Source organism: Myxocyprinus asiaticus, chromosome 11, assembly GCF_019703515.2.
Source record: "Myxocyprinus asiaticus isolate MX2 ecotype Aquarium Trade chromosome 11, UBuf_Myxa_2, whole genome shotgun sequence".
Lineage (NCBI taxonomy): Eukaryota > Metazoa > Chordata > Actinopteri > Cypriniformes > Catostomidae > Myxocyprinus > Myxocyprinus asiaticus.
The window spans coordinates 51,591,232-51,617,898 of record NC_059354.1 but is presented as its reverse complement, the minus strand read 5'-3'; the positions used below and the strand labels follow the sequence as shown (position 1 = coordinate 51,617,898).

Sequence of the window (26,667 nt, the reverse complement as noted above, 5' to 3'; positions counted from 1 at the left end):
ACTATACTGCAGATAAGTTTCGTTTGCATGTGCAAATACGAGTCCTTTTCATGCAGCAAGATGACCGATCAGGAATCTCTCAGCTGCTCTATCTGCCTGGATCTTTTTAAAAATCCAGTGATAATTCCTTGTGGAGACACTTTCTGTAAGGACTGTATTACAGGTTTGTGGGAGCAGTGTGATCATCTAGGACTTTTCAGCTGTCCTCAGTGCAAACAGACCTTCTCACAGAGACCTCATCTTATCAAATGTGTTGTAGTGAAGGAACTCTGTGAGAAACTGAGGAAGATGAGACCCCAGACACTCAGTGGTGTGAGCTGTGATTCCTGCACCACCACAAGAATGAAAGCCATCAAGTCCTGCCTCACCTGTCTCCTCTCATTCTGTGACAGTCACGTTGAACAACACAATGACCTCCATGGGGGAAAAAAACACCAACTCATCGATGCCACTGATCTACAGAGTAAAACTTGCTCTCAGCATGGGAAACTTCTGGAGTTTTATTGTCGTACTGATCAACAATGTATTTGTGTCCTCTGTGGAATGAATGACCACAAGAATCATGACACCATCTCAGCAGCTGATGAACGAGAAGAGAAACAGGTATGAACTGCAGAGAACATGACAAATCAATATTTATAAATAAATAAATATAAAGTCTACAGCCATTGGTCTGTGCAAGATACTCTTTGGTTGATTAGGATTACTTTACTTACTTTAACTTTTACTTTAAGCTACAGTCAAGCTACTCTTAAAAAAAAAAAAAAAGTAGTTCTCTTTCAAGTGGGTCACTTCGACGCTGCGTTAGTAGCTGACGCTATGGGAAACTCCCCCAAGGAGCGAGGAAACCTTTAAAAATCAACCCAATTTATTGGCAGATGGCGCTTGATGCTTCGCCCCGTTGCGCGCATCATCGTGAGCATGTAAATCTGAAAAAGCACTGTGCCATTTCGTCAGAATTTTCTCCTTCAGAATCCTGATTTCATCCCTCGTGCTTTTCTATTGTGCACCGACAGACAGTGTATCCTTTACTTCCACGTTTGAAACGCGATTGCTTTGTGATTGTGTATTTCATTGTGTATAAAGCAATGTATTTTTAAAGATAGCATTTTGCAAATGATTTCCACCTTGTGAGCATTATATCACTCTGTCTGACGGGCACAATCGCTGCTTTATTTGCCTGGGCCAAGCTCACGCAGAAGCAGCACTCGGTGAGACTGATTGCGTTCACTGCGAACGCATGAAACTCAGGACGCTTTGCTCTCGGCTCATGCATGAGGGAAGCGTGCAGGACTGGGATGCAGTGTGTGTAGAGTTTGAGTAGGAGTTGTCGCCAGCACAAGCCTTGCGTGCCTCCCTGCTTCTATTTCAAGCGTCTTCACCTGATGAATATGACCATGACGATTTGCGCCCCACTATCGACGCTCACGGGATTATTACATTTTGTGATTATGATGAAGACGGAGATGCTATATCACTCGCAGCGTCTGAAGGTGAGGCCTGGTCTCACTCAGCCGATTAATTTACTGGTATTTTTCCCTGCGGGGAGGAAAACCGCTTGTGATCTCTTACGCTGAGCTGACTCAGGCTGTCTCTCGGGCGGTCGAGAAGCTCCAGCTGGGGTGGCACATTCTAGGTATGCCCGAGCGCTCTCGACTTGATGGACAGTGCCGTTTCACCCTGAGCTGCATGACCAGCTGGTTAAAACGTGCATTTGCCCTGCTCTGTGTAGACGCATGTCTCTGGCACCACAGCTTTCACGACGCTTGACCGCGTCGAGCAAAGGGGCTAGACTGAGATTGCCCTGGTGGAAGAGGCAGTAGCGGCCCACTACTCAGTTGAAAAGCCAGGCCGGCGCATTCGTCCAAACATTGCAGGCTTACATCTGCCTTCCTAAGCAAAGCCTATGGAGAGGCAGGTCAGGCTGGTTCGGCCCTGCACACCATGCATCTTGCAGGCCTACCAGGCTGACCTGCTCAAGGATATGGAGGACAACAACCCCATCTGGAGAGATGACACTGCAGTCGTGGTATACATAAACCGCCAAGGGGGAGTCTGGTTGCGCCAATGTTGAACCTGGCGCACCAGCATCTCCTCTGGTATGAGAAAGATCACCTGACGATACGTGCAACCCACGTCCCTTGTCACCTGAACTGCGATGCAGATTTGCACTCACGTCAAGGTGTTATGCATGGGAAACAGCGACTTCACCCTCAAATGGTTGTGAGGACTTGGGAGGTATTTGGAGAAGCCGTAGTGGACCTGTTTGCCTCCCTGGAGACCACACACTGTCGCCTCTGGTACTCCATGACTCAGGCTCCGCTGGGCTTGGATGCCCTGGCTAACAAATGGCCAGCGAAATGCAAATATGCATTCACTGCAATTTATTGCCTTCACCAAGTGTTGAGCAAAGTTCAGGGAAGACAGGGAGATCATGCTGTTGGTTGTGCCGGAATGGCCCAACTGCCCTTGGTTCCCAGAGTCGGTAAAGCTGCTGGATGCTCTATGTCTTGAAATGGCGAGAATTCGCTGACTGGTGCTCCTCAATTCTGTGGCAAGGACCCAGCACATTGCCCTGTGCAGACAGTACTTCACATCATGCAGGAGCGTTTGGATGCAGGACTCACTCCATCCACGCTTAATGTAGATGTCGCTGCTATAGCGATGGGCCACGACCTTTTGCGATTGTTCAGTGTCCAATCAGTTTGTGATTGTCATTATAAGGGCCTGAAAGTTGATGGTATGTTAATTTACCAATTTTTAATTTGCTATTAATAACTGAAAAATATAACAATTCATTGTTCACAGAGTACATTGATGAAGACACATGAGAAGTTTCTGCAGAAAATCCAGGACAGAGAGAATGATTTTAAAGAGCTTACAAAGGCTGAGGAGTCTGTTAAAGTGAGTATTGATCAGTGGTTTCTCAAAGTATGCTGGACCTGACAGATTTCTCTTTAGATCTTCATCAGAGAATTAAAATGATCCATTTTTGTCTTCAAACAGCATTCAGCACAGACAACAGTAGCAGAATGTGAAAGAATATTTAGTGAGGTCGTGAGCTCCATACAGAAAATAAGTGCTCGAATAAAGGAAGTGATATCAGATAAAGAGAGAGCTGAACTCAGCCGTATTCAAGAGCTTCAGGAAAAGGTTCAACAGGAGATCGTTGACATGAAGATGAAGGTATCTGAGCTTGATCAGCTAATGCCCACTGAAGATCATATTCAATTCCTCCAGGTAATACATCCCACAAGCAACCTCAGAAATAACAAATGAAATAATGAATAAATCTAAAGCTGCTTTCACTAAAATATACTTTTTGCTGCTCAAGAAGTGACACATTAAAGCATATATTATTAAAGCATATCAAACTATAAATTCTTCAGTTTACAGAACATTCTTGAACACATACTTCAAGTTCATAGATTATATATCTATGTGTCCAATTTGGTTTCAGACATTTAAAACAAAACAAAAAAAAAAACATATTAATAGAATAAAAAAAAAGAAAAAAGAAAATGATTTTAAAAATGTTATGACAATCATGACTTTGATTTGGTGGAAAAAAAGTTTTTTAAATATTAATTATATTTTAAAAAAACAATTGTTTCACTGCTTTTAAAGAAATAAAAATAAAATATGATTCTGCACTTAAAAAATCTAAAATAAATCTCAAATTGACTTTGAACTCAGAAATTTGAAGCATTTTCATCATATAGGTGATGTATTCAAGTAATTGTTTGTGTGAATAAAATGTTGTATGTATTTTTGGACAAAAGAAATGAGCGCAACATAATTGACCCATATACAGTATATATAATATATAAATGTATATATTCAGTATAGATACAGTACATACAGTATATATTAAATTAATGTTACTGATTTTGATTTATTTAACAGATTTTTTATTTTGATTTGATTTGTCATTTTTTATGATTTATATTGTATCTATAGAATTCTTCATCTCACTATGATGAACCCACATCTGAAAAAATTCAAGATCTCTCCAGCATGTCTTTAAATGCAAATGTCCTTTTTCATGATGTGATGATGATGGTTTCCAAAGTGCAAGAGCGATGGATGGATGTCAACAAAGAGACAGAAGCCGAAATATCTGGCAAAGGTTCGAACATTTTGTTTAACTCTCCATATTAGCTGGCAAGATTTGGAATATATCTACTTAGCTTTGGTTTGTTCATTTTATGGATTGTCACCATGAAATCCAAATGTAATTTACTTTTGTAATACACATCCATGGTTTTATTATGAATGATTTTTCAGTGCACGTTATTTCAAAGAAAAAAGAAAACATTTGTCTTCTTTTTTTTATTTATTTTTTTTTTTCAATATGGAATGCCCAATTCCCAATGTGCTCTAAGTCCTCGTGGTGGCGTAGTGACTCGCCTCAATCCGGGTGGTGGAGGACGAATCCCAGTTGCCTCCACGTCTGAGACCATCAATCCATGCATCTTATCAGGAGGCTTCACGCTATTCTCCGCGGCATCCACGCACAATTCACCACACGCCCCACCGAGAGCGAACCACATTATAGCGACCACGAGGAGGTTACCCCATGTGACTCTACCCTCCCTAGCAACCGGGCCAATTTGGTTGCTTAGGAGACCTGACTGGAGTCACTCAGCACACCCTGGATTCGAACTCGCGACTCCAGGGGTGGTAGTCAGCGCCAATACTCGCTGAGCTACCCAGGCCCCAATGTTTGTCGTCTTGATCTTTCCTTAAAATGTAATAACTTGCTCCACCTCTGAGAAAACTTCTTCTGGCTGACGTCGACAATCCCTCTTTTTTTTTCAACCACCTGTCACATAGAGACACCTTTCATCATTAAATAAATTCCTGATGGATGAAATCAAGTCCCTTGCTAAATTTTTTTGCTCAATGAGTATCCTGTTTCATTCAGAAATACGTCATGTTACAGAAAAAAAATTGTGTTGCAATTTTATGTTGACATCTGATCTATTTGCTTTCCTCCTGAATTTTCAGACTTTGTCGATGAAGCTGTTGATGCACCAGAAACTGTGAAACCATCTGCCGCACCAACGTTCTCCTTTCAGTCGCACTCTACCAAGAAAGAAGGTCAATGGGACTGTGAAAAAATGAAATCAATATCACAGGGTGGGTTATTTTTTCTAAACGATGAGCAGTGGTATTGTGACATCTGCTTAGTGAGTAATGCAGGTAAATCTAGCCATTGTATCTGTTGCCAGACACCAAACCCAAATATGAAAAGCAAAACTCCTACTGTGCCAACAAGTTCATTGTTCACCTTTAGTTTTCCTAGTTCTTCCAACCAACTGGCTGTAAAAGAATTTGAAGCATCTCCGGCAAGCTTCAACTTTTCTACAACCCAAGCGGATAAGCAGATAAAGAATAAAAGTTTTTTGTTTTCGAGTTAAGCTTCTTTTGCTGGATGTAAGTTTGCCAATGTGTCTTCATCCATTCCTAAATATAATGCTGAACCAGACAAGAATAAAGAGACCTGCTCTCCATCTGCAGAAAAGACCAGTCACGATGAGAATCCCCTTTCTATTAGTAATCCCAATACTTTGAGTTTTGCAGACTTGGCCAAGTCCTCACAAAGTTCTTTTCAGTGTGGCAAGGAGAATGCTTTCTGTTCTGGGGAATCAATTGCAGAAGTTAGCTTTAGTTTTCCTTGTTTTCCCAAATCCTCTTCTGTGCTAAACCAGAGTCAGACTTCACAGATCATGAACAAGAAAGAGCAAGATAGTCCGTACTTTGAGCCATTACTTGATCATGTTGAGATCTCAACTGGAGAAGAAAACGAGCAAGAGGTTTTCAGTCACAGAGCCAAACTCTTCCGCTATGATGAACAAATATATCAATGGAAGGAAAGAGGTGTAGGAGATCTGAAAATACTTCAGAATTATGAAACCAAATGTGTAAGACTCGTGATGAGATGCGACCAGGTTCTTAAGTTATGTGCAAATCATTGGATTACTTCAGATATGACACTCAAACCAATGAAGTGCACTGAGAAAGCGTGGAGCTGGAGTGCCTTAGATTGTGCTGATGGAGAGGTCAAATGTGAAACGTTAGCAGTGCGATTCAGACTGCGGGAGACTGCAAATGATTTCAAAGATATCTTTGAAAAAGCAAAAGATGCCAAGGCAAAGAAAAAGCTTCTCAATCCCCCAACAATATAAAAGAAAACATATTTTTTCTTTGCAAGATTTTCTATGTTAGTAATAAAATTGAGTTTATTAATATAGATGCGTATGTTTCCTGGGAATATGCAGTCTTTGCCACGAAAGACACTCAATCATGAAGAGGAAGAGAGATTTGATGATGAAGCATCTAACCATGTAGATATCCAATCACTACCCTGCTGGAATAAAAGTCTTCTGAAATATCTTTAAAAAAGAATAAACATGCAGTTAGGAAGTAGCTCTAAAAGTAATAGCTACCTTGCCTTTGAAGTGATTGTCTTGTGGTTGAAACCACTTGCACATTGACAGATTTTGTTACTTTTGCTCCATGTCTAAAGCTCTTTGGTTTTCTTGGGAAATATTTGTCTGGAGATAAGTTGCTGATGCCATCTTTGATTAAAAGAGATTTTTTTTTTTTTAGAAATATTTACTTTTTTGTTTTTTGTGTATCAAGATTCAGATCACACGTGTATCATTTAGCACTTGCACAGGTGTAAGAGAGAGAATGGGGTGGTTGTGGTATGTAACTGTAGTCTTTATCTCATGTGAGTGTACATCATTTTCAACAGATTTGTTCAAATGTTATTCATTTCTTCTTTTTTAAGTGGATAAAATACTTGTGCACCTTTGCAAAATATAGCATGTCTATTCTTTTGTACATTCTAACTAACTGGGAAGTAGTTGTGACTGTGTACTATATATTATTTTTTTTTTTTTATTGTAAAACTTTCAAATAAACAACAAACAATGCACCAAAACAGTATGATAAATATCTCAACTAAGCTGAGCAGGAGAAGAAGTATTAACATTTAGTGGTATGGCATATTATGTTTTATGTGGCTGGAAGTTGTGGTACATCCAGTGGCATATCTGCTTGTGAGTGGCATGTGCCACAACACTCACAAGCGGATATGCCACCAGATGTGCCACAACTTCCAGCCGCATGTGCCAGAGGCACCAAAATGCTGGATTTTGTTGCACATCCAGTGGCATTTCTGTTTTTTAGTGGCACGTGTCACTGAATTTTGTGGCATTTCTGGTCATTAGAGGCATGTGCCACTGAAATTTGTGGCACATCTGGTCAATTGACTCATGCCACTGTATTTTAAGGCATATTGTAGACGCTGTCAATGATACGCGCCGGTTTAGTCAATGGTAGTGATCGCGCACTGACATACTGTAGCATGTTGCATCCAGACATAAGCCTTTAGCAGGCTACCTGCACCTAAATTAAAAAGATATGCAAAAAGGATTGTTTTACACTGTAGTTTAGTTCTGTCTCGTGTTACGCTGTAATTCGCGTTATGCATGAAATGCATTTAGTTTTCTTGTAATAAAGCCATTGTCATTTAATAACCCATGTTGGTCTTTTATTACTTTGCTTAAACAACATAGGTGTTTTATTTTGAAAATGGTCACTGTGCTCTGACAGCTTAACCACTTAAACTGCTTAACTTTTCATTATATTTGTGTGGCTAAGAGATGTTATTGTGATCAACAATGTGTGACTGTATTCTTTGTAGAGTGGTGGCTACAACTGTAAATTTAAAGAGAGAAAAAGGACAATTGCCACCAAGAATTTACAATCAGGTTTGGCTTAGATCATTTGTAGACTAGCCATGTGGAATATGACAAGATTATACAGTGGCACCTTTTGTCTTTTGTCTGGAATTACATATGAAAGGTGCCTACAGTTGAAATCACAAGTGCCCTGGACATCTATAAACTGCCACCTCACAATTCTGTGTAAACATAGGTCTAGAGATGCCATCTAAAACCAAAAGGCTGTCCATCATAATGCGTTAACAAATGGATATTAATATTCTTGTCATTCTGTAAACAGATTATGTCAAAGCAAATTAAACAATGTATACTTCCATTCTGTAAATGCATAAATGTAAATGTAAATGGTTGCAAAAACATGCAATTGAGACATTAGTGCCTTTCCAAATACAGAACTGTACCTTTCACCTCTCCCTAACTGCGAGCAGTGTCTAAACCAAGAACACAACATCTAAACAGATGCACAGGTAGCTGTAATAACACCTCCACTGGTGTCTTCAGCCCAATCTGGACACCGGATCCCCTCCAATGGCTCTCATCCTTGCCTTCCCATCTAGATATCCTTCTGTAAGGGGGTTTAGTGGAAAGGAGGAGGCGAGAACCGGCTTGACAACTTAAATAACAATTTATTAACCAAAACACACAACTAAAAACACACAGTACAGCTGCCTGCAATTCTCTCTCTCCCGAACTGTCGTCCCCGGCCGCCTTTATCCCTCGCACGCCCCATCAGGCTGATTGGGGACCGGGTGTGTCTCATTCCAGCCCGGCCCCGCCCTCCTCAGCTCTACACTCCTCCCGGCGTTGCCTCAGGCCGGGGAGGAGACAGGAGGGGAAAAAAACAACACAAAATGGCGAGGGAAAGGCCAACATGGAGCGACAGAGAGAGAGAGAGGTGAGAGAGAAAAAGAAACTCACCGGTTCTCTGATGCGCCGTCGCGTGGTCCTCGATCACTACTCCACCCTGTCAGGCGGACTGCAGCCGCTCCTCCCCGGGCGGACCGGAGTCAGACCTCCGACCCCCAGCGGACAGAACACCCCTCCGCATTCCCGGCGTCCCGTGGGGACTCTCCTCCGCCCCTGGCAGCGGCCCTACCACTCCAGTCGCTTCCCTCCTCCCTCCGCGGACGGCAGCGGCACTCCCCTGGGTGGACGGCAGTGTCGAGGACCCTGCGACGGGAATCCCTCCTCCTTCCCGGTTTTCGGCACCAGTGTAAGGGAGTTTAGTGGAAAGGAGGAGGCGAGAACCGGCTTGACAACTTAAATAACAATTTATTAACCAAAAAACACAACCAAAACACACAACTAAAAACACGCAGTACAGCTGCCTGCAATTCTCTCTCTCCCGAACTGTTGTCCCCGGCCGCCTTTATCCCTCGCACGCCCCATCAGGCTGATTGGGGACTGGGTGTGTCTCATTCCAGCCCGGCCCCGCCCTCCTCGGCTCTACACCTTCCTTCACAAATTACTTGCAAACAGGGTTCTATATGTCATAATACCTTGACATGACCATAGTTGGCCAACTGGCACTGAGATGTGTACTCAGTGCCCTACTGGCACTGGCTCCGTATCTCTCGGTAACTCAGTGCCACTGGTTCCATATGGCATACTACCTCCGCACAAGCCCTCACCACATATCAACCAAGTTCCCTATTCCTCAGTTTCCTACTTCTGAACCCCCAACTTTTCTTTCTTTTTTTTCTTTTGTAAAAGACACGAGGAGTTTGCCACTGGTCTGCACGCCTGCTCCACCACCACCGCCTCCTGCGTTCACACTGTAGCTGTTGTCAAACAGGTCATGCTGCCACTTGTCTGTAACAGCTGTACGGCGTAGGTCTGCTTCTGCCGCGACTCAGGTTCTGGCGGTTCCTCATGGGGCCCGATCCTCCGCCGCGGCCTCCAAAGCCTCTGCCTATATTTTCAAGCCACCCGGCACCACTGCTGCGGCCGTGGTTGGCTCTTGTGCCTCCCCGGCCACCGCGGCCTCCTCTCCTGCCGAGGCCACCACCACCGCGCTGCTGCCTGGTTTGCTTTATGATGTCGTCTAAGGACATATCCATCTTGTCTGCCATTGTGTGGCCTTTTTTAACGCAAAACACTGTCGTTAGTTAAAAATAAAAAGAGTACGTGCTGTACTACTCTGCCCCTGCTTTAATGCTATGTCACACGAATGGAAGGAAACCAACTCCCCACTTTTCTTAACCATAGCCAGAAACTCCCTTTCTCAGCTTCCTCTGCCAATTCCTTCAAAGACTGTTTTAAAGCTGCTCCTACGATGCCAGCATCTCTAAATTGGTGCTGCATTGATGTTCCCATAAGTCCTCGGCACCCAACCTCCACAGGGTAGATGGCAGTCCTCCATCCATTTTCCCTGCACTCTGCGGCCAGATCAGCATATTTTAACTTCTTCCTCTCATAGGCTGTCTCCAGACCCTCTTCCCATGGAACAGTAAGCTCAATCATTACTATTTTCCTAGCTGAAGTTGACCACAACACTACATCCGGCCTCAAGGAGGTAATGGCAACCTCAGTAGGAAATTTTAGCTGCTGGCCGAGGTCAACCATCACTGACCAATCACTTCCAGGCATCAAGATTGATCTGGCTTCCCTCCCTTTTTAACAAAATCAACACCCTTCCTCTGTAAAGCATGGTTGCCTTTGTTTGTCTTTACTCTATGCACCTCTAGGATCTCTGTCAGCTTCCGCAGGACCTGATCATGCTGCCACCTCTACCGTCCTTGTGCCAGGGCAGTCTTGCACCTGATCAATAAGTGCTGCAAGTTTGCTCTTGAGGCCTCAAAGAGAGGGCAACTCTCCTCTTTGCCATACCAAAGAGACAAATTCCCAGGGCTTGGTAGGGTATCATAGGTGGATCTTATTAGAAAACTTAGCCTGGCCTGGGGTACCTTCTTCAGGTCAGCCCATCCTAACACTCTATCAGATGTCCAGCGCCCTTGCTGCTGCTGGTTGACTGCCCTAACCTTATACCCTTCAGTCTTGAAACCGCCTGGTTTATGACCTCCTCTGCCTTCCAAGTTCTGCCTGTTTGGACTTGGACTTGACCTGCCGTCACTGCCTGGTCTGTCAATTCCCGTAGTTCCAAAACAAGCCTGGTCTTTTCCTGCTTGTAGCCCAGAGTGAGTGATTTTAGAGGCAGTTGTAAAGCATTTCTTCCAAACAATGCTACATCTAAGAGACAACGTGGCAGGCCTAGCCACTTCCTGATATAACTGTTGGCCTTGGTGTCTATCCTTGCCACTGCTGCTGCAGAAATCTAACACATATTTTAAAGCGTTCTCTACAAGAGGAAAACCAAATGCCATCATGTCAATATCAGCAGAGGTCTCAGTGGTACCCTACAAAATACAGATAAATTAAAAATGGTTCAACTCATAAATAAAATACAAACAATGCACATGACAGCATCCCTGATATTTTGAACAGCATTAGAAAAACCTGCTTCTAGAACAAGTCTTGAATGTTGAAATCACAGCTGGTGGTGTGAGGCCACTTTCTGGGTCTCATTGATCACAGCATGTCCTCATAGATAAAATCTCTCTCTCTCTCTCTCTCTCTCTCTCACACACACACACACACACACACACACACACACATGTGATATCAAACAGGCCACTTACCTTTTATTTCCCTAATGAAATAGCCTGTCTATGCTGCTGACTCCACAAATGGCACCCAAGTATCTCAAAATACAATAGCATGTGTCAGTCACTACCAGACGTGCCACACATTTTTCATATGGCATCTTACGTTCTGGTGCCATTGGCACCTGCTGCTATATCTTGTGGCATGTGCCACTGTAGATGTCACAAGATATAGCAGCACATGCCAATGCTACTGAAAGTTGGCACATTCAGTTTTTAAACACAACGCTTTGGCATAGTAAGGTTTGATTGGTTTTAACCAGACAAAACATAAATGTATGCAAAGAATGCTGCATTGACCACAATATATTTACAGTAAACTCTCTCAACTAGTCACTAGTTGAGCTTTAAAGAAGTACAGGGTGATTTTCTGTAAAGCTGCTTTAAAATGATATGTATTGTGAAAAGGGTTGACCATGGGAACCCTGTAGATAGGGATGATCTTTAGGGTTAGGGATTTTGAATAACATTTATATTCAAGAGGACATGCCAACTAATCAGTTAAAACTAAATAAAAAGTATCAGTGTGTCCAGACAGAAATAATACCAAGATATGTTGCAATCAGGTCTAAAATCACCCTTGTCATCAATAGTTGTAATCAAACTTTGATATATATATATAATTCAATTAAAGATATGTCTTCATAAATGTAGCTTTGTGTATATAGAATTTAGCCAGTAAGATTATGCAGTTTATAATGTATGCTACTCCTTGTCTTTGTTTCCCATGACAATCCCAAACCATATGTGTTCACATTCTAGTACAGGCATCTCCATATAAGTCTTAATCCACTACAAAACATTCTTTATAAAAAATATTGGACCTGAAAAAAGAGAAGATCTGTTGTTTTAATGTCATTAGTACAGAAAGAGCTATTGTTTCGCTCATGATTAAAAAGTAACCATAGAAAATCAGCAGAAGGAGACTGTGTGTACAACTACCAGAAGCTGAGGAAATGTATGACTTATACTTATATAACTTATATAGAAGCAAAGTACTTTTTTTTGTATGTTTATTGTATTATGTGTTGTGTGAACAGGCTCCTTGTGACTTTTATTTTGACACTGGAGTGTTTACAGTGAGTGTTCAATGTTTATGTTTGTAAACATCATCATGGGTCACATGTCTGATTCTGATATTGATGAAAGAATGTAAATATTGAAGAAGAAATACCTGCACAGGAGGGATCAGGTGTGTGAGTCTGTGTTGAGTGCTTTACTCTCTCTTTATGTCTGTATCTCAATTATAGTAGAATTTAAACTCCAGAAACGGACTCCTTCTCTTTTAATTTTAAGTTGAACTCTTAGTTTTGTGATTAATATTTGTTATTGTGTAAAATAAATATAAAACAGTGCTGTACGCTGTATTGTTGTTAGGGTTGTACAGTCCTTGAGTTACTGTACTTCTTTTATATACTTGAGTATTAAATACAAATTCCCCAAAATAATACTGAAGTACTATCGAAACTAAATACTTATACTTTGTCAATTACATTTCAAAGGCAAAAATCACTTGTACTCCTTTAACTGTCATAGACAATCTTGACTTAAGCATCTGTGATCAGTACATAGACAACTATATTACTCATACACTATATTCAGGTTTTAGGAAACTGGTTTTAGTGAAACACCTGGTGTGTTTTAGACTTTTATAATCAGGACATGGAGAATATTGTGATTGATATAAAGTTTGTGCACCAAAGTTGCTTTCATGAGAAAATCTCACGTGTCTCCTGATTTCATCAGGCAATTTCAAAAGTTAAGAAACAAAAGTTTACTTTTTACATACGAAAGTAAATTTGATTTTACTCCAGTATGTTTTTGGCTAGTATTTTGTTAGTAAAATGTTCACACAATGCCCAGATCTATTAAAGGGACAGCTCACTCAAAAAAAGAAAATTCTGTCATCATTTACTCACCCTCATGCCATCCAAGCGTGCATGTACCGAAATCAAATTCATTGCACTAAAAGTGCTTAATACAGTGCATAAATACACACACAAATCTAATTTAAAAAAGCCCTATGCACGTTAACTTGTCTTCTTTTGTTTTTTTGGTGATTTGTCTTCTTTCAAATTTGATTTATTTATTCTTTCCCATTTATCCGTCCCTTTTTTTATTTCTCCTCCATGCCCAGTAGGTGGCGATATGCACGATGAATGTGAATCGCCAAAAACACAAGAAGAACTCCTCTTATGAACATGCATAGGAGGGCTGTTTCAAAAAAGAAAGTAAAGGACTTAAATGTTTATCTGTTTCTCACCCACAACTATCATATCACTTCTGAAGACATGGATTAAACCACTGGAGTCATATGGAGTACTTTTATGCTGCCTTTATTTGCTTTATTGAGCTTTAAAGTTCTGGTCACCATTCACTTGCATTGTATGGACCTACAGAGCTGAAATATTCTTCTAAAAATCTTCATTTGTGTTCTGCTGAAGAAAGAAAGTCAAACACATCTGGGATGGCATGAGGGTGAGTAAATGATGAGAGAATTTTCACTTTTCAACTTTAAAGCTCTAAAAAGCACATAAAGGCAGCATAAAAGTACTCCATAAGACTCCAGTACTTATTCATGCCCTGGTAACATCCCGTATTGACTGTTGTAACTCCCTCTTATTTGGTATCCCTGACAAATTAGTTCACCGCCTTCAAATAATTCAGAATTCAGCTTCAAGGACTGTCACTCGTACTAAGACTACTGAACATATCACACCCTCCCTTATTCAACTTCATTGGCTACCTGTCCAATATTGGATCCATTATAAAATTTTAATTTGGCCCCCCTTTATCTCTCAGACCTTCTCCAACCATACAGTACATTCTGTCGCGCTCCTTAAGATCATCCTCCGCTGATTGATCGATTGTTCCATCATTTAAACTTAGTTCTGTGGGAGCTTTTAGTTGCTTGTCCATATCCATCATTTGGATATCATCTCAAGGTTTAAATCTCAGATAAAAACATATCTGTTCAAATTAGCCTACTCATTAAATAATTAATATACATGTGCTTTTAGGTTACTTTGTATGAGTTTTATTGATCTTATCTGGCACCTGCTTGTATGTTTTGTTGTTCTTTGTACTTTAACTTGATTAATTGTTGCTTTTAATGCTGTAAGGTGTCCTTGAGTGCTGTGAAAATGCTCAGTAAGAAAATTATTTTCTGCAGTGTACCTTGAACATTTAGTGTAATCACCAGGACGGGGAGTTTAATTTAAACCTTGTGTGTGTATGCGTTTTTGCACAGAGAAAGTTTGAGTACTCCACAGCGCACATGGGACGAGAAAATGTGGTTCCTAACGTTCCTGAGCCCAAATCCTGCAAACAAAAGAAAGCACTGTCACATAAAGCAGGCAAGGTAATCAAAAGAAAACCAGATCACGATCAGAATATTATAACTCTTTCCTGAAGCTCTCTTTCCTTCGAGAACACTGTGTTTGCTCAAGGTGTTGTGTCTTTTGTCAGTTCACAATGCAGTGGATTTGAAACTGATTTGAAATAATTAACCTGAAACCCAAGACGTGTTTATACAGGAGAGTGGCAGTTAACGCAATCAGCAATGTTTCCATTGTTTTGTTGAATCAAAACAGTTTTTCAGTTCATGTTGTAGTGGACACCACCTTCCTAAAAGTATCTCTGTGATTTGTGTTGTGTGTGTTTGACAGCAGGGCTCTGTACACGGATCCACAGAGAAGCTGTTAACAGTTCGATTGGATTCATGGATCTCACACGAGCATCAGCACCGTCACTGCAGGAGAGATGTGCAAAGGTCTGTCAGACTCTGTTGACTTCTGTATCCAGTATGAGAGAATCTCATGAAAACCTCGCAGGGTAAAATTAAAAATAAAGCAATTATATTTAGCATTAAGAAAATGAAGCCCAAAATCCTAATCACGTTCTTTAGGAATATTCTGCATCAAACTCAAAAATGGCTTGAGCTAACCACTGGGTTACAACATCTGGAATGACTCCAGACAAACTTGATTTCTCTCTTTATGCCATTTATTGCAGAGTTGTTGGGAGACCGGGGTTGTTTGGCACACTTTTCATTCTTTATTGAATATCTCAGGTGGAACAAACGTTAAAGGAATATTCCAGGATCAATACAAGTGAAGCTCAATCGACAGCATTTGTGTCATAATGTTGATTTCCACATAAATTAATTTCGACTCATTCCTCCTTTTCTTTAAAAAAGCACAAATGTGTGTTCCAGTGAGACACTTACAATGGAAGTCAATGGGGTCAATTTCTGGAGGATTTAAAGGCAGAAATCGCAAGCAACAGCGAGAGAGGAGCAGTCTATTTTACTTAAATGAAGTTTTTCGCACCTGCGTTCTAGTCTACATCTTGATGTAATCCTTCCTCATGATCACGCGGCGTGATTTCATCAGCTGAATGGGAGGATAAACACTATTAAAGTGTGACGAGACTCGCACTGCGTGATCATGAGGAAAGATTACATCAAGATGTAGATTAGAATGCAGGTGAGGAATTTATATAAATAAAAGAGTCTACTCCTCTCTTGCCGTTGCTGGCGTGCCAGTGATTACCCCTCTGCATGCTGGCACGCGTGCCATAGGTTGCTGACCCCTGACATAAACAATCAGTGTTCAAAACAAAGTCTTTACCTTACCCCGATTCATTTCGGTAAGCCTATAAAAATAATTTGTATTTTGAGCTGTCGGGTCGGATTTGCCGTGAAATCGCTGGCTTATGTCGTTCCTCTTTGCGTCATGACGTCATGTCTGTAAACACAGGAAAGAAGTGCCGGCTGTCACATGTTTTTGTCGAAATCATATAGCATTCGAGTGCCATTGGGATTTTAAAACACCAGTAAACGCACCTGTTCATGACATGCCATTACATTGTCAAGTACAGTAGTACAGGTTTAATTAAAACACTTAACGTGATGTTCTTACATTTCCCTTATGATAAACACTATTTACTGCCAAAACAATGAGAAATACACTATTATCATGTTAAGCTTTTCTCTCTTTTTCTCTCTTCTTCCTGTCATTTTATTAAAGTGTTTTTCATTTTAAGTTTAGTAGGGGACGTTCATCCTGAACGTGTTTTTACGTCCGTCTGAGCTGTTTTAATGTAAAGCAGCGTCTCGCACAGGAACGCCTGTAAATATGGGTCATTCCTACAATTCTGTGTCATTTAAGTCCCCATTACAAGTATATGTGGTATTTATATCATTTAATTTCACCCAATTACATTTTTGATGGGCTTGATAAAAAGAATAAAGACTTTTTTTAAAGTTACACACTTCTGTGGGCTTAAAAGTTACATTTTAAATAACTGAAATCCTTTTCTATTGCACTTTGTCACTTCCTCTTGTCACAAAAACTGCACATCAAATCTTTGACAAAAATAAATGTTAAATCATTGGATTTCTATTTTCCCCCACATACAGTTAAGAGTTTAGTGTCACATTCTCTCATTAACGTATTCATCTGTGGTAAATGTGTCATTTTAACACTGATAGTGGAGGATTTTTGTGTGTCGCTTCATTTATTGCGCACCCTGTTATGTCACGATACTATGACCTTTCACTGAAGATATATGTTTTGAAATGACATCACACACACTGGAGGTGACATCAGCCATTCTGCAAAATTACTTTTAGTTATTTGAAGTTTATAACTCTTTATTATGTGGTGTTAGTCATATGTGGTCAAGAATACCATGTCCACCCTATTATGGGAAGATATATGGGAAATTAATATAATTTAAAAATGTCAATATACAGTATTTATGTTAACAGAAATAAAATCATTTATATTAGTTTACAGATATGTTTGCTAGATATCAAACACAGACCATGCTCATTTATCCACTGATTGTCCACCCTGATGCTGCCCATTTAATTGGATAGACATCTGAATTTTTTAGTAATTTAGCTTGACTAGTATGACTAATACAATCTTTAATATGTCCCTGTTTTACATGAAGAATCTTGTAAAAGGATGTTTTATTTTTCAAAAGCTTCAAAGCCGGAATGTCACCAAATTGTAGGAATGACCCATTTACGATATATACAGAGCAGGCATGTGCCGTGGGCATTGAGACTGGGCAAGCATCAAATATTTTTTTTTGTGCTTATACCTGAGGGTGGCATTACATAAAGTGCTTATACCTGAGGGTGGCATAACATAAAGTGCTTATACCTGAGGGTGGCATAACATAAAGTGCTAATACCTGAGTGTGGCATAACATAAAGTGCTAATACCTGAGGGTGGCATTACATAAAGTGCTTATACCTGAGGGTGGCATTACATAAAGTGCTTATACCTGAGTGTGGCATAACATAAAGTGCTAATACCTGAGGGTGGCATAACATAAAGTGCTAATACCTGAGTGTGGCATAACATAAAGTGCTAATACCTGAGGGTGGCATTACATAAAGTGCTTATACCTGAGGGTGGTATTACATAAAGTGCTTATACCTGAGGGTGGCATAACATAAAGTGATTATACCTGAGGGTGGTATTACATAAAGTGCTTATACCTGAGGGTGGCATAACATAAAGTGCTTATACCTGAGGGTGGCATTACATAAAGTACTTATACCTGAGGGTGGCATAACATAAAGTGCTTATACCTGAGGGTGGCATAACATAAAGTGCTTATACCTGAGGGTGGCATAACATAAAGTGCTTATACCTGAGGGTGGCATTACATAAAGTGCTTATACCTGAGGGTGGTATTACATAAACTGCTTATACCTGAGGGTGGCATAACATAAAGTGCTTATACCTGAGGGTGGTATTACATAAAGTGCTTATACCTGAGGGTGGCATAACATAAAGTGCTTATACCTGAGGGTGGTATTACATAAAGTGCTTATACCTGAGGGTGGCATAACATAAAGTGCTTATACCTGAGGGTGGCATAACATAAAGTGCTTATACCTGAGGGTGCTATTACATAAAGTGCTTATACCTGAGGGTGGCATAACATAAAGTGCTTATACCTGAGGGTGGCATAACATATAGTGCTTATACCTGAGGGTGGCATAACATAAAGTGCTTATAGCTGAGGGTGGCATAACATAAAGTGCTTATACCTGAGTGTGGCATAACATAAAGTGCTTATACCTGAGGGTGGCATTACATAAAGTGATTATACCTGAGGGTGGCATAACATAAAGTACTTATACCTGAGTGTGGCATAACATATAGTGCTTATACCTGAGGGTGGCATAACATAAAGTGATTATACCTGAGGGTGGAATTACATAAAGTGATTATACCTGAGGGTGGAATAACATATAGTGCTTATACCTGAGTGTGGCATAACATAAAGTGCTTATACCTGAGGGTGGCATAACATAAAGTTCTTATACCTGAGGGTAGAATTACATAAAGTGATTATACCTGAGGGTAGAATTACATAAAGTGCTTATACCTGAGGGTGGCATAACATAAAGTGCTTATACCTGAGGGTGGCATAACATAAAGTGCTTATACCTGAGGATGGCATTACATAAAGTGCTTATACCTGAGGGTGGCATTACATAAAGTGCTTATACCTGAGGGTGGCATTACATAAAGTGCTTATACCTGAGTGTGGCATAACATAAAGTGCTTATACCTGAGTGTGGCATAACATAAAGTGCTTATACCTGAGGGTGGCATTACATAAAGTGCTTATACCTGAGTGTGGCATTACATAAAGTGCTTATACCTGAGTGTGGCATAACATAAAGTGCTTATACCTGAGTGTGGCATAACATAAAGTGCTTATACCTGAGTGTGGCATTACATAAAGTGCTTATACCTGAGTGTGGCATTACATAAAGTGCTTATACCTGAGTGTGGCATTACATAAAGTACTTATACCTGAGTGTGGCATTACATAAAGTGCTTATACCTGAGGGTGGCATTACATAAAGTGCTTATATCTGAGGGTGGCATAACATAAAGTGATTATACCTGAGGGTGGCATTACATAAAGTGATTATACCTGAGGATGGAATTACATAAAGTGCTTATACCTGAGGGTGGAATTACATAAAGTGCTTATACCTGAGGGTGGAATTACATAAAGTGCTTATACCTGAGTGTGGCATTACATAAAGTACTTATACCTGAGTGTGGCATTACATAAAGTGCTTATACCTGAGGGTGGCATAACATAAAGTGATTATACCTGAGGGTGGCATTACATAAAGTGATTATACCTGAGGATGGAATTACATAAAGTGCTTATACCTGAGGGTGGAATTACATAAAGTGCTTATACCTGAGGGTGCTATTACATAAAGTGCTTATACCTGAGGGTGGCATAACATAAAGTGCTTATACCTGAGGGTGGCATAACATAAAGTGCTTATAGCTGAGGGTGGCATAACATAAAGTGCTTATACCTGAGTGTGGCATAACATAAAGTGCTTATACCTGAGGGTGGCATTACATAAAGTGATTATACCTGAGGGTGGCATAACATAAAGTACTTATACCTGAGTGTGGCATAACATATAGTGCTTATACCTGAGGGTGGCATAACATAAAGTGATTATACCTGAGGGTGGAATTACATAAAGTGATTATACCTGAGGGTAGAATTACATAAAGTGCTTATACCTGAGTGTGGAATAACATATAGTGCTTATACCTGAGTGTGGCATAACATAAAGTGCTTATACCTGAGGGTGGCATAACATAAAGTGCTTATACCTGAGGGTGGCATTACATAAAGTGCTTATACCTGAGGGTAGAATTACATAAAGTGATTATACCTGAGGGTAGAATTACATAAAGTGATTATACCTGAGGGTAGAATTACATAAAGTGCTTATACCTGAGGGTAGAATTACATAAAGTGCTTATACCTGAGGGTGGCATAACATAAAGTGCTTATACCTGAGGGTGGCATAACATAAAGTGCTTATACCTGAGGATGGCATTACATAAAGTGCTTATACCTGAGGGTGGCATTACATAAAGTGCTTATACCTGAGGGTGGCATTACATAAAGTGCTTATACCTGAGGGTGGCATTACATAAAGTGCTTATACCTGAGTGTGGCATTACATAAAGTGCTTATACCTGAGTGTGGCATAACATAAAGTGCTTATACCTGAGTGTGGCATAACATAAAGTGCTTATACCTGAGGGTGGCATTACATAAAGTGCTTATACCTGAGTGTGGCATTACATAAAGTGCTTATACCTGAGTGTGGCATAACATAAAGTGCTTATACCTGAGTGTGGCATAACATAAAGTGCTTATACCTGAGTGTGGCATTACATAAAGTGCTTATACCTGAGTGTGGCATTACATAAAGTGCTTATACCTGAGTGTGGCATTACATAAAGTGCTTATACCTGAGGGTGGCATTACATAAAGTGCTTATATCTGAGGGTGGCATAACATAAAGTGATTATACCTGAGGGTGGCATTACATAAAGTGATTATACCTGAGGATGGAATTACATAAAGTGCTTATACCTGAGGGTGGCATTACATAAAGTGCTTATACCTGAGTGTGGCATTACATAAAGTGCTTATACCTGAATGTGGCATTACATAAAGTGCTTATACCTGAGTGTGGCATTACATAAAGTGCTTATACCTGAGTGTGGCATTACATAAAGTGCTTATACCTGAGGGTGGCATTACATAAAGTGATTATACCTGAGGGTGGCATTACATAAAGTGCTTATACCTGAGGGTGGCATAACATAAAGTGCTTATACCTGAGGATGGCATTACATAAAGTGCTTATACCTGAGGGTGGCATTACATAAAGTGCTTATACCTGAGGGTGGCATTACATAAAGTGCTTATACCTGAGGGTGGCATTACATAAAGTGCTTATACCTGAGTGTGGCATAACATAAAGTGCTTATACCTGAGTGTGGCATAACATAAAGTGCTTATACCTGAGGGTGGCATTACATAAAGTGCTTATACCTGAGTGTGGCATTACATAAAGTGCTTATACCTGAGTGTGGCATAACATAAAGTGCTTATACCTGAGTGTGGCATAACATAAAGTGCTTATACCTGAGTGTGGCATTACATAAAGTGCTTATACCTGAGTGTGGCATTACATAAAGTGCTTATACCTGAGTGTGGCATTACATAAAGTGCTTATACCTGAGTGTGGCATTACATAAAGTGCTTATACCTGAGTGTGGCATTACATAAAGTGCTTATACCTGAGGGTGGCATTACATAAAGTGCTTATACCTGAGGGTGGCATAACATAAAGTGATTATACCTGAGGGTGGCATTACATAAAGTGATTATACCTGAGGATGGAATTACATAAAGTGCTTATACCTGAGGGTGGCATTACATAAAGTGCTTATACCTGAGTGTGGCATTACATAAAGTGCTTATACCTGAGTGTGGCATTACATAAAGTGCTTATACCTGAGTGTGGCATTACATAAAGTGCTTATACCTGAGTGTGGCATTACATAAAGTGCTTATACCTGAGGGTGGCATTACATAAAGTGATTATACCTGAGGATGGAATTACATAAAGTGCTTATACCTGAGTGTGGCATTACATAAAGTGCTTATACCTGAGGGTGGCATTACATAAAGTGCTCATATCTGAGGGTGGCATAACATAAAGTGATTATACCTGAGGGTGGCATTACATAAAGTGATTATACCTGAGGATGGAATTACATAAAGTGCTTATACCTGAGGGTGGCGCCAAAGCGAAGACATGTATAAATGTCTGTGCTGCTCAACTGAGATGAAAGATGACAAATTTGAATGAAAACAGTAGTTTATATTAACAATTATATTTAAATATTTCATATTGTCATTTTTATTTTCACCCTTCTGTTAGGTAAGCACTACTTATCTTATATGGATGACATGTCCCTGGTACAGAGTTGCCGTTCAGCAGATCACACGGTCTACAGTAACATGTTCATGGCAATGAAGTTGTAAAATTGCTATAACTTTCCACAGATGTGGTTAAATCATGTTAAATCATGATCACAGTAATAATGACTCATATTGATATTACTAGTTGTAACAGAGTAAAACAAATACTAGTTTATTTTAAACCAGGACAACAGAACTCAACATTTGTTTGTTTTATATCATCAGTATGAGTCATTATTATTTGTAATTAATAAGATTATATTAATATGATTTTACTAATAAATGATTCATTTATGATTTGCAAATAATAGAATATTTTTACTTGTATAATTATATATTAAATATTATTAAATATTTTATGACATATGTACAGTATATATATATACATTCTTTTATTTTATACACTCTTTTGCAGCTTATCAGCTTACACTGATACCCATCACCATCAACAAAAATGTATCTGTTTTAAAATCCTTCTCTATTTTATTTCTATAACACGCTGTCATAGAGGGGTTTAACTTTTATTTTGACATACAGTAGATAAAATGAAAAGTCTTCACCTGAACTTATGGTAACATATTAAAACTTTTTATTTTATCCAGTTGCCTTGACAGAATCAATCAGTGTCAGAACATTCAGATGTTACACTTGTGAAATTAATCATAAAATGACCAGAAATTTACTCTGTGCCAACTAACCCCGGTGTCCCCTACTCATATTGCTGTTGCCAGTTGGACAGTCTGTTAATTTGTTCGTTTAGTTTTGTTGATAACTAACCTTTTTAGGAAAAAAGAGAAAGAAGGAAATAACAAATTACAATTTAATACAGGATAAATCAATAAAGGTTTTTTTTTGTTGTTTTTTTTTTTTTTGCACAGATTGTATCAATGCATAGAAATAGGCTTTCCAAGAAATGTATTTAAATATAACAGCGTAACATTTTACATTAAACTATTCAAGAACTATTTAACATTTTGCATCTAATTCCATTTAAAGTGTCATGAAATCACAATTTGAGACATTCACAGATACGTACAGGTTGCACATCATTGAAAACAGTTGTAGCACTCATTATGTTTATTGTTAAGGGTAAAGTGGTTATTTATTTTTTATTTTATTTTTTCATTTTTTTGAGGCATTTCATTGTTCCGACTTAAAAACGAAACTTGAAGCAACGTCATAAAATATGAGGTATATGCGTAAACTCTGAGGTGTAACTGGTCCATCGCGTCTCCTCCATGCGTCTGATCTTGGACAGGATAACAGGATGGCTTGTTCAAACACAGAAGACAGTGATGAAAACTGAAAAAGTCATGTCGATATGATGTGGTCACATGTGCTTTTGACCACATTCCTATGTGTTTTTGTGATCCGATCACAAAACGTTTCGAACCCTGTTTGCACCTGTATTTAACGCATCTTAATACCAGGTGTAAATGGGGCGTATGTAAATTATTGTGCTTGTCCCTCTCCCATCCTCCCCCTCTTAAGAGGTGTTTCATGACTCTTTAAATCTGTAACTGATTTAATGTGAAACACACATAGCTAATTTGCATATAAAACACACATTTCACCGGAGAACATCACAAGATATGGATTAGCACAATGATACACAGCATATACTGTTTTTATCTTTAAATTCAAAGTAATTAATGTGCATAAATTCACATGGAAGGTTTTATGAGCATACCAGTAGCATCTCTGGAGTTGACCAGATGTCTTCACATTTTTCCCCCAGTTCAGTTGCTTTTCATCACAGAGAAGTCTTCTGTGTTTTCAGATGTTGATTAACACCATTAATCCACTCTTTAATGATGACGTACACCGATTGAGCGCTGCTTCCATTTTTATTTCTCATCTATGATACTTTTAACACACTCCTAATACACTGAACACTTTATATTTGATTTTACTATCATTTCTTAATTTGATCCTTCATCAGTTATTATTAGTCAGCCTTTTTTCTCAAGGAGCACAATTAAATCCACATTTTCACAATCAATTCTTGTGTCCCACATTTTGGCCTTGATGTCAACATGAAGTGGCATTTTGCTTTGCATTTGCAACTTCTGTAATGTGACATTGTTACACACAGAATGTGATTAGCTGTTACATTTGTTTCAGTAATGTTGCTGATGGTGAATGAGTGTTTCATCAAGAGTAACAGACAGATGATGTACAGTGTGATTGTGTTGTCACAGGTTTTGCCTCTGCTGGTGGAGCAGCTGCAGTTGTCTGCACTGATGAAGCTGCAGGTGCAGTTATCTCTGCTGCGCTGCATTTACTGCATTTACTGCTGCATCCTACAGATGGAGCGCAGCACACAGGTAACACACACACACACACACACACACACACACACACATCAGACATTAATACTAGTCTTGAAATTGTATGTGAAAAAAGTGCTTTGCTAAATTTGCTAAGCTTTGTTTGAAAACCGTCCTGCAGAAAGTGTCTGCTGCTGCAGAGTGCAACATGAACATGTTTTATATATTTCTGATATGTCATGTCTCCTCCAGCACACTCCGTTGACCTCCACCCTGGGGCGCTTGGGTGAGGAGGTGTCTCATGGATCAGCTGACCCAGGTAACAGCATTCACTCTCGTGGATGTCCGCTGTTTATGAGCTCCTATTTGCACACATACTTCCTGAGCAGCATCATCAAAACCATCAGTCAAGGTGAAGCTCAAATGAATATATAAAACATCAAGGTGTGTTACATGAGCAGGTGGACTGTGGTGCAACTATCTCTCTGATGTCATGTAACTGTATGTGCAGCAGGTGGCAGTATTGCTGCTGTCAGCTGGCATTTCATATCTGTGATTCACAGTCAACATCATTATCATCATTAATTGATTCAGTTGAATATCTGACATAAATAAACAACACGCTGTGTGTTTTTACGCAGCAAATGTGACCTGAAAGTTTTCTCTTGTGTCTTTACTTTGAAAGTATTTTAATGTTTACAGATTGACCCCATTGACTTCCATTGTAAGTGTCTCACTGGAACACACATTTGTGCTTTTTTTTTAAAGAAAAGGAGGGATGAGTCGAAATACATTTTTGTGGTAATCAACATTATGACACAAATGCTGTCGATTGAGATTAACTTGTATTGAACCCGGAATATTTCTTTTTTTTTTTTTTTTTTTAAAGGGCAGATTTCTGAGTTAGGTTAGGATTATGTTATGGCCTAACCTAACCCTAACCTTGAAGTCATGCAAAGTCTGAAAATATTAGGAATTTTTTAAAAGGCCTGGAATAATTCTATAGTGATTAGATTATCTACAGTATTTTTCTAGAAACACTATACAATATCAAATGTTTCATTGTTTAAAAATCGCTCTTTGTGAGTGTTGTCATTATAAAATGATTTTTAGAACCCTTAATCAGTGATCACAAAAGACTGTAAAAGTCCCACAAGGGGTGGGAACTAGATGTCAACTGACTGTGGATAGTGCTGCAACTAACTATTATTTTGATAATTGACTAATCTAACGATTATTAGAACGATTATTCGACTATTCAGTCGATTATTGCAACGATTAATCATTAGATCTTAACCGATTATTCAGCTTGTGCCTCGACTTAAAAGGTTGTATTAAATGTGCTTACTAACAATAAAGAGGACAAAATCATCTTTTAAAAATCTCTCTAAATGACATTCACTGAATTACAGGAAAAAAAAATTTTTTTATTTTGTTTAATTCAGTGAAAATTTCACCACAAAAAAATCCCCTTGTTATCAAGTGTTTGTCTTGTTTTCCATTTATAATGACCTAAAAATCCTTAAAACAAGATACATTTACTTGAGAAATAACATTTCTTTAAGAGAATGTATCTGAAATATAAGTGTATTTTGTATATATGTGTATTTTTTCACTTCTGTGAGTGCAGTAAAGACTAAATACACTTATATTCAAGATCTATTCTCTAAAAGCAAGTTTTTTTAAAGGATTTTTAGATATTTTAAAATATTTGTGTTTTTAATATTATATTCAACATTCTCAGATAACAATTGTTTCTTCTGCAGTATATCTGCTCAAGTAAATGTACGTTATTTTAAAGGAGTTTTAGATATTTATATTGGAAAACAAGCCAAAACAAAAATATAAAAATATATTGTGTTACGGTGTATAATGGGGTGAAGACTCTCTCACCTTTCTGTTCACTTCAATCCATCTTTACCTCAAACAAACTCTCTCTTATTAATAAAGCTGCATTTGACAATGTTCTTCATGATAAGAAATGCACAGTGACACATATATTATGATTCAATATGTCTCGAGTCATCACGTTATAATCTAGCTGCATTAAGCGTGTGCGCTCGAGGGATGAGCGTCCCGTGACAGAGTGTGCATCAGCCGGTGCAGTTTCAATCT

At 39.2% G+C, this 26,667-nt stretch overlaps 1 protein-coding gene across 1 annotated transcript; it reads left to right on the top strand.

Annotated features, from left to right (window-relative positions):
* LOC127448256 (E3 ubiquitin/ISG15 ligase TRIM25-like) lies at positions 1 to 25,197 on the top strand. Its single transcript, XM_051710654.1, has 8 exons — positions 1 to 603; positions 2,809 to 2,904; positions 3,007 to 3,240; positions 3,961 to 4,129; positions 5,011 to 5,142; positions 15,091 to 15,191; positions 24,484 to 24,609; positions 24,805 to 25,197. Exons 1-8 carry the CDS (start codon positions 28 to 30, stop codon positions 24,985 to 24,987), a joined length of 1,617 nt encoding a protein of 538 aa, XP_051566614.1. The 5' UTR covers positions 1 to 27; the 3' UTR covers positions 24,988 to 25,197.
* Positions 25,198 to 26,667: the final 1,470 nt, after the last annotated feature.